At 46.6% G+C, this 14985-nt stretch overlaps 1 protein-coding gene across 3 annotated transcripts in view; it reads left to right on the plus strand.

Moving 5' to 3' along the window:
• SHPRH (SNF2 histone linker PHD RING helicase) overlaps positions 1-14985 on the plus strand; it is a 746219-nt gene that overhangs the window by 283386 nt on the left and 447848 nt on the right. For all 3 annotated transcript variants that reach the window (XM_069235239.1, XM_069235238.1, XM_069235240.1), the window contains exon 10: positions 1777-2028. In XM_069235239.1, the coding sequence (XP_069091340.1) occupies positions 1777-2028 (252 nt within the window). The remainder of the gene's footprint in view (positions 1-1776; positions 2029-14985) is intronic.

The following is a 14985-nucleotide window of genomic DNA, read 5'->3' on the forward strand; positions in this document are numbered from 1 at the left end:
TGCACCCTGCCTGATGCCCTTGTGCATAATGCTTTAGTCAGCTGTCCCAAACCTTTGAAAATTATGCAGACAACCCCAGCTTTTGTAGGTGACATACACATATCCACCTCTCGCTTCTATTCTCGTATAGTTGGGGACTCCTGCATCCCCTCCTAACCTGGCCACATCTATTTTGGTCACTACTGGACCAGGGATAATAAACATGAGTTTGGCTCTTGAGGCATCAGTGTCAGTGGGGACACCCAGGAGAACATAACGTGGGTCAGGTTGAACAGTGATGTCAAGGATCATGCTGAGTTCACTCGTTACCTTGGCCCCGTAAGTTTGAATAAGCGGACAGCTACACAACGTGTGGTAGGAAGTCCAACTGTCTCCATTACACTGCACATGCGTCGGGGAAGCTGCCATTCCCATGACAAATAACCTGTGCCAGTCATAGTAGACTATGGGGGTTATTACAACTTTGGCAGAGGTGTTAATCTGTCCCAAAAGTGACGGTAAAGTGACGGATATACCACCAGCCGTATTACGAGTCCATTATATCCTATGGAACTCGTAATACGGCTGGTGGTATATCCGTCACTTTACTGTCACTTTTGGGACGGATTAACACCTCCTCCAAAGTTGTAATAACACCCCCTGTGTAGGATCTGAATGTGTATTAGTCTCAGTCTAGAGTTGCTTGTCACTTCTCTAAATGCTGCCTCCCAGTCTACAGCCTCCATTCCACCCAGGTCTCTCTCCCATCTCTCACAGGGCCTACAAAGCGTGTCAGGCATATTGTTTAGTATCTTGTAAATGAGAGAAATTGCCCCTTTACTCAGTGCCTACATAAGCAACTGTCCCTCCAGGGGGACACACTCTGGGATTTCCAGTTCCCCTAGGCCCCTCTGCCTGCCAGATGTGTTGCAACTGAGCATATTTCAGAAACTGATTAGGGTTCCGTTAGTAATTCCTCTGAAGAGAGGGGAACGTCGTAAGTTCTCCATTCTCCAACTGGTTACACACTTTGGAGATACCAGTGACCCATGCCCGTAAACCCTGCATTTTCACCAGTTCATGGAGCCACACTTTTGTCTAGAGGCTTCCAGTAATGACCGATGCCAGAATGTTTTCAGTTACTGTTAGACAGTTGGATATTCTGGATCTTTGTGTCTTTCAAAAATCACCTGCTCTGGGTAAAGGGAAAATGCTCCTTCTTCCACTTGGTTTCTTAATCTTCCAACTGTATTATCTTTGACGTATTCTAGAATTTGTATCCTCAAAGAATCAACAAATTGACAGTCAAGATAATCCAAACTCCTGCTCTCTAATTAACCCTTTGAATCTCACCCAACACCTTTCTGTAACATAGATTTCCCAAAAAGTCTGAACCAGCTATTCGGTTTGCCCAGATATTTATTTTACCCTTTATAAAGTTGAATTTATAAAGTGACATTGTAGCTGCCTGCGATTTGAGTTCTTGGTTGGGTGGTGACAAAGTCCTCTCTTCTTTGATAACAATAATGATAATACAATGCTTGGCATAGCTAAAAGCTTGTTATTTAAAAAGCATCACCAGTAAAACAGCCACATCAGTTAATGTTTTTTTACATTTAAAATGTGTATTGCAAGTATGTGACAGTTATGTCTAGGTGGCATCATAAAAAGCTTTGCTTATTTTCAAAGCATTTGCTTGTATTAAAAAACAAACATAAAAGATTGCACCACCTAGCTGAGGCCAGACCATTGGCTTTGCCAGTGCTTGTCTAACTGCTTGTTTTTTCACCCTTTTAGGTTTATCAAGGTGTGAAGAAACATGGCTTCCTCCAGCCTCACATGTTGGCAAAGCAGGATGTGGTTATTACTACTTATGATGTTCTTCGCACCGAGCTGAATTATGTTGACCTTCCACACAGCAACAGTGAAGACGGGCGACGTTTCAGGAACCAGAAACGCTACATGGCCATCCCAAGCCCTTTAGTTGCAGTGGAGTGGTGGCGAATCTGTCTGGATGAGGCACAGATGGTTGAATGTACCACTGCTAAGGTTAGTTTTATCATTTAAAGCAAAACCTATAGGTTGGCTTACCTTGCAGCATTTATGATACAGATTGTATTCAGCCTTGCATCTTGTTCACCAGTAAAAGGCAGGCTTTATTTGCTAGGAGAACTTTATGGAAGAATTGGCTAACAACCTGTAGAGCATTCCTCTAAAAATATTGAACTTGGCAAACATTTTATCAGCTGCATACATACGTGCAGAGTAACACCAATAGTAATTAATGGTCAGTCATGCCTTTTATCTAGTCTGTCTGTACATTTAAATTCTGTAGTGGGAGGCCCAGTCGGTGCAGCCTCTCTATCCAGGCCCATGCTACCTGAGGGGTGGAGAAGAATTGCACCCCTGTGGGTGTCACCTCTCTGAGTCGCGCAGAGAACTTCAAAAAATATACTATCCCTAGTTTTCGAAGTTGCCTTTTCACAGTGGTGAAGACGGCCCTTTAGTGCTGCAACTCTCTGGAAAAATCTGGAAACTTTATTGTTCTCCACCACAAGGTTTCCTCATGTCCGAGCCCGTTACAGAATGTAATCCCGGTCCTTAAAGTGGAGCAACCTTGCCACCACAGGTCTCGGGAGCACCCAGGGGATAAAGCCAAGCTGGCACCCATGCGCCCGCTCCAGGGCAAAGAATGGGGAGAGACTCTCCGGGGCTGCCTCCTTCTTGATCTATTCTTCTAAGTAGCGCACCATGTTTGAACCCTCAATTTTCTCGGGGAGCCCCACTACTCTAATATTGCTGCGGTGTGCTCTACTTTCCGAATCTTCTGCTCTGCTCTCTAGGGCGAGTAGTCGAGATTCCACAAAATCCATTCGTCCCCCCACCGCAGCTACTGCAGATATCATCTTGGAAATCTCCCTCACAGACGCGGTGACTCTCTCTGATAAGCACCTGTGGTCATCTTGTAGCAGACCCAGATCAATGCTTAACGTATCGTATCAATTTTGACCTCTAGGGTGTCTCTCGAAGTCAATATAGCTTGTTGTACATATTGAAGCGTGGGGGTGGAGGGCACTGTCCCCGTTGTCGCAGGCAGCGTTTGCTTCGAGCAACTGCTAGTAGGCCTTATACGCTGGGAGCCCCTCAAGTCTCCATTCCTCTTTTTGAAAGCCTTGCCCATGGTGCGTTCTTGGGTTCCTTGTAACCAAGTGCCGGGTGTCTCAAAGCTGTTTGTTTTAGACAGTCGCTATATTACGGGCTCCTTGTAGGGTTTTGTTGGTTTCTCTTTGACACCTCCAGGCAAAGGGAACCTGATGACGTTCCGAGAGCCTTTGTGTACTTCTGCAGGTTTCTATTTGCTCTCCTCAGATTCATCGCCCCCTCACTGTGTTTCTGTTCGAAATCGGCCCTGCTACAGCTATCCGGGGGCCAATCTACCAAATGGTCCCCCTGGCTCCTGGCCCACTGTATGCTGCGTTCCACCTGTATTCTGGACATTCCAGCTCGCTGATCAAGTGCCCACGTGCAGGTTGCAATATTCTTCTCCAGGGTGCCCCTCTCCACTATCCACTCCCTGCGTTCACACGTCTCTCCGAGGCCACTATAGTCTTAGTTGCTGTGGGGCTGGTCTCCTCAGCACTATTATTCCAGGGCAATGGTTTGGGTCCTTCATCGCTGTTAACCTCTTTGCTGGGCAGGTCCCCCCACATTTGGATTCAAGTAGTGCAGGTGCACCAGGGAACAGCCCCCCATGTGATTTCACTATTTGTTGCTGGGTCTACTATCCCGGCTTCAGGGCTCTTCTAAGCACTGACTATCATCCTGGGTAGTCCTGCAGCTGATCAGCAATTTGTCTGTCAAGAGTCCCTGGGGCCCGGCTCAAATCGTTACTGCAGCTCGTCGCCCCTCTCGACTGGGCAGGGCCCTACTACATCTGCTCATCTTACTGGTTGTGGTGCCAGACCCCGGTGTCGCAGCATGATCCAGCTGGGGCCCCGTCCTCCTCGCTAGCAGCCCCTCTGCCAGACACAGTCTCCCACCGGTGGTTGCAGACAGTGTCCTCGCTTTCCACCGCGGGGGCCGCTTCCCCCACCTGCTCCCCGAGCTCCTTTAAGTGCCAGCCGCCACCTTAGGCAGTCGCGCAGCTGGTGCTCTCAGGACCCTCCAGTCAACAATCTTTATGTCAGGGGAGCCCCCATCGCAGCGCGGTGCTCCTCCCAGCCAGGCAACGCCCAGTTGAGTCTTCGCCTGTGTGCTCACCAGCACCGCTGCTCGATGGGCCTGGGCGGTAGCAGGGCACTCCACTATTGCTCCGCTCAGCTCCTGATTGTTGCAGTGCTCCCCAGCAGCGGCTTTGATCCGCAGTAGCGCCAGGGAGCCACTTCATCCGTCCGGGCCTCCTCAGCTGTGCTCCTTTGTTAGCCGCGTGGGGCCACCGGAGTAGCCCAGTCTCCGGCTGCCATCTTCGGTCCTCTAACGGCCACCTCCCGGGTTCAGGCTATCTCCTTCATCCACGCTCCCCAGGCGCCGATCGTCTTTGGAAAGGTCCTCTTCACCGGCAGGGATACATACCCAGAGATTTCCTGTGACCTCGGTAGCAGGATGAGGGTCGGATGGGGCCGAGCACACCAGAGCTCTGGAGTTCGCCGCCCTACACCAATCGCTACTAAGCCACGCCCCCGGCTGTCAGAGCGTTTTTAAGGCAATTTCCAAACTTAACAGTACAGCTGCCATAGACTTCAGTGGAGTGGTCCTGAAGCTGGGGATGCAGACGAGAAGAGGATCAAGGATGCTCCAGTTGAGGTGCAGTTGACGGAGGTGCATTTGTGGTTATTCCTCAGCCCATGGGTGAAACGGGGTGACTTTGGCCTCAGAGGTCAGGGTCCCTCGAAGTCCTCTACATTATAGTAGCTGGCCAGCCGATACTTGGCTACGGGTCTCCGTGCACTGTGGTTGGAGTGAAATCTTTAGGTGGGGGCTACTGTCCTTTGTGGATCTTTACTCTGATAGCACTCTCAGGTCCAGCAGACACAGGTGCAACTTTTGGCTATCTTGGATTTGTCCTGTGGTGCATTTGTGACTTGTAGCGGCAAAACGTCTGAGGTAGATTCCAACTTCTCGGGTTGGTGCTTCTTCAGCTCTTTGGTCCATGGGACTGGCTCCAGGGGATGAGTCAACTATCCTTGGAGGTCACTGCTTTGATCTGGGTCCGGGAATCAACTTTTCCCTGAGCCAGGAGCCACAGACACAGTTGAAACTTCAATAGCCCAAAGTGCAGCAGGTGCAGTCCTTCCGACGATGCAGCCTTAGTTCGAGCAGGTTCAAGGGTAGCTTGGCAGCCCTTCCGTCCTTTATCCAAATCCAGTGTGATCTGAGGGGCAGGCTGTTAAGCATGCCATATTTATCCCCAGGAAAGTTCCCTTTGCGGACCACTCGGTCACTAGCCAATGGACTACTAGGTCTTCGCCTAACTGATGATGTGCTTCCTGCAAGGTGTGTCATCTGGCTATCCCAGTGTGCACTATTCTACCACTCTCAAGATGTCTGGACCCCTCTTCGGTCATCAGGAGCTTGGTAGCCCACCCTAGAGATGTAGCTACCTGAGGGCTGCACGGCCACACGAATAACGGTTTGGGCACTTAGTTTCCCTACCTGTCTCTGTCTCCAACTTTTGTACATGAACAAAAGGCAGCCTGCCCAGGAGTGTTATCACCACTCGTCCAACAAAGGTGGCTTTCCCTTTGAAGCGTGCCTTTTGGGCTAACACCTGACTGGCCATCCTGGGAGAGGAGGTCACACCTCACTCTGTGGCAACTGCCTTTGTTCTTAAGCCTGGGAGTCATTAACACATCTCCCCTATCGGGCAGAAAGCTGTTTGTGCCAGAGCCGTGTGAAGCTACTGGACCAGCTGGGTGACAGAGTGGCAATGTTCTAAAAGTTGCAGAACTTTAATTGTGACAATAAGTTCGACCTGGCCTTCAAATCGGATTTAATGCCACTATTATTTTGATACCTCACAGTACTCGGGTTGTCCCATTCAGGAGTTGGCCAGGCTGGAGTGTCGGCCGATAACCCTGTGTTAGCCAATGGGAATGCTACATTTTCCCCAGGAACACAACAGTGTAGAAGTGTTGCTGTATTATATAAGCTCCCTGCCATAAGGCTCAATAGGCCTTCCTTAGCAGAGACCTGCACATAGGGTTAAGTGGCGGCTTTGCCATTGGTTCAAATGGCAAAGTCATACTAGCAGTGTAAACACTGCTCCTCTCATAGATTCACATGCTTGAATCTTCCCCGTAGTCATGGTGAGAGTCTAACAGTAACAGCAATAAAAAAAACAGTGTTAATAGGTAGGCCTTAAAAGCCCCATTGAAAACAATAAACATTGTTAACCAATTGACCTTGTTTTAATGCTCCCAAACTTCAGCCACTTGGAGCCAAGACTCTAAACCACTCATCCCCTGCAGAACCACCACACCTCAGATTTCTTATGATGTGTGTTAGGGAGTCTCCCTGATCTCTGCTCAGTCACAGTGTTTCTCCTTTCACCGTGCGACCGGTCAGCTCTTTAAGTGACTTTTGCACCTACAAACAACTGAGGTACAGTTTTTTGGGGGGAACTGCTTCCTATTTTCACAGTGTCTGAGGGATCCAAGAAAAGGCTCCTTAGGGCCTATAAATCCTGTGGGAAAACCAGACTTTTTTTTGTAGATCCTCACAAGCAATGTTTATATTGTTTGTACCCTCAGCACAAACCAAAAGAATGTAAGTACTGTCGTACTTTTTCGACTAAGGCCCTTAAGGACCAGGAAGCCAGGCTGCTTCTCTTGCTTCAGAGGAAAAAGAAGGCTCAGTCAGACCCTGATTCAGAGAGTGAAGAAGAAGGGCATACGTCCCCCCAAAAAATCAAATATGAGGACCCGTCCTCATCTGGCAAAGATTCAAAGACTGCAAAATCACATAGTAGAAAACCCAGTGCTGAAAGTTTGCGTACCAAGGAGCAGCCTAGACGATCTCCCTATCATAGAAAATCCTCCTCTTCTCCTGCTCCTCTGACACCATTTAAGGAACCAGCTATCTAGTAGATTTACTTGTTGACAGATCCCTCAGCAAAAACCACCCTGTCTACAAGAGCATTGACGATGTAGTTAACTTGGAAGGCAGTAACTATTGTGGCTTGACGACAACTACCTCTGCATCAATGAAGACAACACTGTAGTTGTCAAGGATTTAGGAAATGCATATCTCTGGTGGCAGCGTTTCTAAGGCAATCAGGGCACCAAGTTTTCCTGTACCTGGACAACTAGCTAAAAAAACAAAAAAAGACCCACCTCTCACTCAGTCAGAAAATCGACTCATGCCTGTCTGAAGCTATTTGAAAGTCTAGGCCTCACGCTGAACAAGGAGAAATCTTCCCTAATTCCATCCAAATCAGCAGTATTTCTGGGAGTGGTTGCAAATGTTTTTCCGACTATAGACAGAACTCATCGATTCAAGGCAATTACATCATCTCTGGTGGAAAAAAGGTCCATTTCTGCACAAAAGTACAAGTCAGTGTTTGGGATGATGTCATCCTGCATCCCGTTGATACCAAACTGTCGTCTTCACATGCGTCCATTGCAGGAACAGCTTGACAAGCAATGGGTCCAATGCCAGGACACCTTCGATAACACAATCTCAATCACACCATAGTTGATACTGGCAATGTCGTTGTGGTTCAACATGAACAACATTTCCTTGAGTCTTAAATTTTCCCTGTGCGACCGCATATAGGGATGACTGGCTCCTCCCTGGAAAGATGGGGAGCTCACATGCAGGATCTAGAAATCTACAGAAAATGGACCGCTCAGGAGGCGCTGTCTCACATCAGTCTTCTTGAGATGAAGGTGATGTTCTTAGGCCTCCAAGCATTCTTTCCAAGACTCCGCAACTCTTCAGTCTTGGTGAAAACAGACAACACTACTACCATGTTTTATCTCACTAAACAGGGAGAAACGACGACAACATCTCTCTCAGCTCAGGCTCAACAGATCTAGAAATGGATGCTCAGCAACAATACCCTTAAGGTAGAGCATGTCCCAGGAGATCAGAACGAATAGGCACATTAATCAGGACAGACAGACAATGCCATGAGTGGGAATTCAGCCAGCTGGAGTTGATGCTAGTGTTTTACTGTTGGGAAACCCCAAATCTTTAAATTTTTGCTACCCTGCACTACAGGAAATGCAAGATACCCTCAACCAGGCTCTTAGGGAAATACATTCCATCTGGCATGGTCGTGAATGTTTGCATATGCTTTCCCTCTGTTTCTGATTATTCCCAGGGCCATCCAGAAGATGAAACAGGAGCCTTGCTGGTTAATATTGATAGCTCCACCGTGGCCAAGACAATAGTGGTTCATTGAACTGCTTCGCCTATCAGAGTTCGCACATCTTCAGTTCCAGCCTGTAGAGGATCTTCTTTCAGTGAGCAAGGGACAAGTTCTTCATCCACAGATTCTCTCTCTAAACTTGTCCACTGGGCTTACTTATCGGAGGATTGCAGAATGATTCTCCTGCATGCTGGCTGACTCCACAATGAAATGTAATTCTGCAAAATGGAATAGATTTTGTGTCTGGTGTTCTTCGCAGTCTCACCATCCCATCTTTTCCTCTTCTGAGCAAATATTTCCATAGCTGCAACAACTGCCAAAGTCAGGATTGACTAATTTGTCTATAAAAGTATTTCCAGATTCAGTAGGTGAGATGGGAAACTCTCTGTCATCCAGCAGACTTGTTTAGGAGTTCAGAAAGGGCCTGTTCCGAGGTCATCTTCCAGTAAAACCTCCAGCAGTGCCATGACAGCTAAACACTGTTTTGTCTCAGCTTGAGAGCTCCTTTCTGAATTGAAATTGTTGTCGTTTGAAGTAGCCTTCCTATTGGTTATTACCTCTGCAAGAAGGATAAGAAAAATCCAAGGCTTAAGAATCCATGAACCATACTTCTAGTTTAGAAAGGATAATGTTGTTTTAAGTACCAATCCCAAATTTACCCCAAAGCTGGGGGAAGGCTTCTCTCTGCCAGCACCTGGGCTTTCTGCTGAGACCCCTGCCTGCCAAGTGGTGCCCTAACCTGTCTCTGAGCCCTTGAAAGGTGCAGCTTGTGGAAAAGGACAGAAATCCACGTCCACCCTGCTGCTGATAAATGACACGCTGTCTGCCTCACAGCTAAAATCGATGCTCCACCTGCATCATGGCTGGGAGATCCATGCAACATAGCTGGAGAAACGACGCTCAACATCCGCAGCAGCTGCTGTTAACGATGCAAGCCCCCACGCAGCACGGTTTTGTGACACAGTTTGACCGGATTTCAACACAACATCGCTGGGCGCGGAAAATCAATGCAAAGCCTCCCGGACCCGAGGTGCCCTTCCGGGATCAACGCCTCGCCGCCTTGCAGGAGAGAAGGAACAATGCACGCCGACCCTACCAGGAGGAATGATGCACGTTCTCACTTGCGAGTGAGAAATCGACTTATCGCTGGCCTTTTCCGATGCACACTCGCCTGTGCATCTTTATTTTGACGCTACCCTGGTACTTTTGTGCAATAACAGCATTCTCAGTATTTTCTAAGGATTAAGACTCTTATTTTTTTTTTAACCCCTTCGCTGCCAGGCCTTTTTCCCTCAGATGCCATTGTTTGGCTATTTGGGGCAGTTCGCGCTTAGGCCCTCATAACTTTTTGTCCACATAAGCTACCCACGCCAAATTTGCGTCCTTTTTTTTCCAACATCCTAGGGATTCTAGAGGTACACAGACTTTGTGGGTTCCCCTAAAGGAGATCAAGAAATTAGCCAAAATACAGTGAAAATTTCAATTTAAAAAAAAAAATGGAAAAAAGGCTGCAGAAGAAGGCTTGTGTTTCTTTCCCCTAAAAATGGCATCAACAAAGGGTTTGCAGAGCTAAGATCACCAGCTTCCCATGTTTCAGGAACAGGCAGACCTGAATCAGAAAACCCAATTTTTCAACACAATTTTGGCATTTTACTGGGACATACTCCCTTTTTACAATTTTTTGTGCTTTCAGCCTCCTTCCAGTTAGTGACAGAAATGGGTGTGAAACCAGTGATGGATCCCAGAAAGCTAAACATTTCTGAAAAGTAGACACAATTCTGAATTCAGCAAGGGGTCATTTGTGTAGATCCTACAAGGATTTCCTACAGAAAATAACAGCTGAAATAAAAAGATATTGAAATTGTGGTGAAAAAAAACCAGCCATTTTTCTCAGCGTTTTACTCTGTAACTTTTTCCTGCAATGTCAGATTTTTGAAAGCAATATACTGTTACGTCTGCTGGACTCTTCTGGTTGCGGGGATGTAAAGGGCTTGTGGGTTCATCAAGAACCCTAGGTACCCAGAGCCAATAAATGAGCTACACCTTGCAATGGGTTTTTATTCTATACCAGGTATACAGCAATTCATTTGCTGAAATATAGAGTGAAAAATAGATATCAAGAAAACCTTTGTATTTTCAAATGGGCACAAGATAAGGTGTTGAGAAGCAGTGGCTATTTACACATCTCTGAATTTCGGGGTGCCCATACTAGCATGTGAATTATAGGGCATTTCTCAAATAGGCGTCCTTTTTACACACTGTCTTACATTTGGAAGGAAGAAATGTAGAGAAAGACAAGGGACAATAACACTTGTTTTGCTATTCTGTGTTCCCCTAAGTCTCCCGATAAAAAAGGTACCTCACTTGAGTGGGTAGCCCTAATGCTCTCGACAGGAAACGCAACATGGACACATCACATTTTTACATTGAAATCTTATGTTTTTTGCAAAGTGGCTAGCTGTGGATTTTGGCCTCTAGCTCAGCCGGCACCTAGGGAAACCTACCAAACGTGCACATTTTTTAAAACTAGACACCTGGGGGAATCCAAGATGGGGTGGCTTGTGGAGCTCTCACCAGGTTCTGAAACCCATAATCCTTTGCAAACCTCAAAATTTGGCCAAAAAACCCACTTTTTCTCACATTTCAGTGACAGAAAGTTCTGGAATCTGAGAGGAGCCACAAATTTCCTCCACCCAGTGCTCTCCCAGGTCTGCCGATAAAAATGGTACCTTACTTGTGTGGGTAGGTCTAGCGACCGCGACAGGAAATGCCCCAAAACACAACGTGGACACATCTCATTTTCCCAAAGAAAACAGAGCTGTTTTTTGCAAAGTGCCTAGCTGTGGATTTTGGCCTCTAGCTCAGCCAGCACCTAAGGAAACCTACCAAACCTGTGCATTTTATAAAGCTAAACACCACCTAGGGGAATCCGAGATGGGGTGACTTGTGAAGCTCCCACCAGGTTCTGTTACCCAGAATCCTTTGCAAACCTCAAAATATGGCCAAAAAAAACACTTTTTTCTCACATTGCAGTGATAGAAAGTTCTGGAATCTTAGAGGAGCCACAAATTTCCTTCCACCAGGCATTTCCCCAAGTCTCTCGATAAAAATTGTACCTGACTTGCGTGGGTAGGCCTAGTGCCCGCAACCAACAGGAAATGCCTCAAAACACAACATGGACACATCACATTTTCCCAAAGAAAACAGAGCGGGTTTTTGCACAGTGCCTAGCTAAGGCAACTAAGCAAACCTACCAAACATACACATTTTTTAAAACGCGACACCTAGGGGAATCCAAGATGGTGACTTGTGGGGCTCTCACCAGGTTGTATTACCCAGAATCCTTTGCAAACCTACAAATTTGGCCCAAAAAACATTTTTTCCTCACATTTCGGTGACAGAAAGTTCTGGAATCTGAAAGGAGTCACAAATTTCCTTCCACCCGGCGTTCCCCCAAGTCTCCTGATAAAAATGGTACCTCACTTGTTTGGGTAAGCCTAGTGCCTGCGAAAGGAAATGCCCCAAAACACCATGTGGAGACATCAAAATGATCAAATACAAAACTGTTATTGCAGGGGTGGGGGGGTTGCACCTGCGTTTTTGGTCCTGGGCTCAGCAGCCATATAGGGAAACCTACCAATCCCAAACATTTCTGATAATTAGACACCCGAGGGAGTCTAGGGAGGTGTGACTTGCTTTGGTCCCCCATTGTTTTCTTACCCAGAATCCATTGCAAACATCAAGATTTGGCAAAAAAAAAATTTTTCGGTTATGTGCATATCTCGGTGACACAAAGTTCTAGAACCTGAGGTAAGCCACAAATTTCCTTCCACCCAGCGTTCCCCCAAGTCTTCTGATAAAAATGATACCTCACTTGTGTGGGTGGCCCAGTTGCCTGCAACAGAAAAAGGCCAAAAACCTGTAGAGATTGAGGGGATAGCACAGCGAGCTGATAAGCACATATTTTTCTTTTATACATCTTTAGGCTCACTCTGCTCTGGTGACCCACACAAGTGAGGTATAATTTTACTTGGGAGACTGAGGGGAACCCTGGGTGGTAGGAAATGTGTGCTGGAGCGGTGATCCTACGAAGAAAAGTGAGGAAAATATGCTTTTTTAAGCACATTTTGAGGTTTGCAGAGGTGTCTGGGTAGGAAAATGTTGGGGGATCCAGGGAAGCCACACCTCCCTGGACTCCTTGGGGTGTCTAGGTTTAAAAAATGTCTCGCTTTGGTAGGTTTCCCTAGATAAAGGCGGCACCCGGGACCAAAAACATAGGTGTCCCCCACAAACACAGGTTTTGCAATAGATCATTTTGATGTGTCCACATACTTCTGTGATGTTCCAAACCCTAAAATTGTGAAAAGGAACACACTTAGGTTATGTTAAAAAGACCCCTCACCCACCAACCAAGTTGGTGGCATGCTTCATCATGGAGGTCCCACCCGAGACACCTAGTGTGTCACGGGTGTGCTGCGACGCCTGATTACAGCAGAGCAGCTTTTGTCATTTTTAGAACACATACTGGTTGGGTTTGGCACGAGGGTGAGTGATAGTTCAGTAGATCAAATTTTTTTAACAAGAGATTTCACAAAAGTGAAATGCACAGTTAATAACTGAAAGGCCAAAAAACTGAGCCAATGACTCGCAGCTCGTGAGGCACCAACCGCTTTACAGTCCATTCACACACCTTTCATACATGACATGCACAAGACCATTCACACCGCCATCCGCGGGCCCAGCAATTACAACACTCGCATCAACAGACAGCGTCATTCAAGGGCCCATCACTTTCATATGCCCACATGCCTGATACAGCCATCACACCAGCTGATGGGAGTGTGTGGACTGGCGTTTAGCTGGCACCACCAGCCAAGCGCCACCCCAAGCACACCGCCAGCCAAGCACCACTCCACTCACACCGCCAGCCGAGCACCACTCCACGCACACTGCCAGCTGAGCACCACTGCACGCACACCACAAGCCAAGCGCCACTCCATGCACACCGCCATCACTTTTTGTTTTTGTTTTTAAACAACAAAGAAACCACTAACTAATTATAAGTACAAAACTACGAACACAAAAGCTCTAACTGAATACATGACAGTAATGTCAACAGTGAAACTGTACATATGAAAATATAATACAGGCAGTTTACGCTCATGGTATTTCCCCAAAAATATTTTTGGTGTGGTACCTCCGGAAACAGCCTGCCACACACAGCCCAAGCTTTGAAGGACAGTCCGGGCAGTATATCCGGCTTTCCCTCCAGATACTTCTTCAGGCACAAACTCTACATTTCTTAGCGGGAAAGTCTTTTTGGGAGTGGGTGGAATCTGATCAGAAAAGTGGCGATCTTTCAATTAGCCACATCCTCCACAACTGCTACTCTAGGAAATCTTGCATGATCCACTGTAACAAGGCTCTCTATCACTGACTCCTGAAATTTAACAAATTTCATCCTTGACTCAGGGGAACAATCCTTAAACACTATAAAAGCATTAAAAGTTGCCAGATTGAACAAATGGATTGGCGACGTTTTTTTACCACACGTAAGACTTTTGAACAGCAGTGTAGGGTTCCAACCTCTGATCTACTCTGTCAACACCACCCATGTGCTTATTGTAATCTAAAATGCACACAGGTTTGTGCACGTCACCAACTTGACCCCAACCAACCACAGGTGAAGTACTCTCATCATGGATGGTAGTTAGTATGTACACATCCCTCCTGTCTACAAATTTCAGAGCTAGCAGCTCATCATTCCGTAAGGCACTGAACTGTCCCCTCTCAAGTTTTTTACAGACAAGCTTCCTTGGATAGCGTTTCCGGTTAGAGCGGATTGTGCCACAAGCAACAGAGTCCACTCTGAACAACTCCTTGAACAACTGAACTCCATTGTAGAAGTTATCTACATACAAATGGTGACCTTTGTTAAACACTTGTCTACCAAGTTTCCACACAATTTTCTCGCTAACTCCAAAAGTGGGCGGACAACCGGGGGAGTCAATACTGGAATCCCTACCAGTGTAGACCTGGAAATTATAAACCTATCCTGTACTACTTTCTGACAGGATATACAATTTAATTCCATACCGTGCCCTCTTGCTGGGAATGTGCTGCCTAAAAACCAAACGACCCTTGAACAGGACCAAAGACTCGTCCACACTTATTTCTTTGCCTGGCACATAGACCTCTGAAAAACGATCTACAAAATGGTCAAGGACAGGCCTAATCTTAAAAAGACGGTCACATTTGGGGTGATCTCGTGGCAAGGCTCTAAAGCATTGTCAACAAAATGCAGCATCCGAATAAGAAGTAAATATCGATTACAAGTCATCGTTGAGGGAAATATAGCTGTTGCCATCAAGGGACTAGTAGACCAATGAGAAGCCAGTGACAGCTTCCTTATCAACCCCATCAAAAAAGTCAAACCCAATAACTTTTTCATCTCTTCCAAATTTGTGGGAATCCAATGGGTAGCTCTAGACTGAGGCCTAAGTCTGGCAGCGTTGTCCCTCAAATACTGCTCCACATACAAATTAGTCTGCTCAACAATCTCTTCCAAAAATACATCATCCATAAACAACTCAAAGAAATTGACAGGTTTTCTGTATTTACTCTACACCTTGGGA

Source organism: Pleurodeles waltl, chromosome 5 (assembly GCF_031143425.1).
Source record: "Pleurodeles waltl isolate 20211129_DDA chromosome 5, aPleWal1.hap1.20221129, whole genome shotgun sequence".
In the NCBI taxonomy this organism is placed as follows: Eukaryota; Metazoa; Chordata; class Amphibia; order Caudata; family Salamandridae; genus Pleurodeles; species Pleurodeles waltl.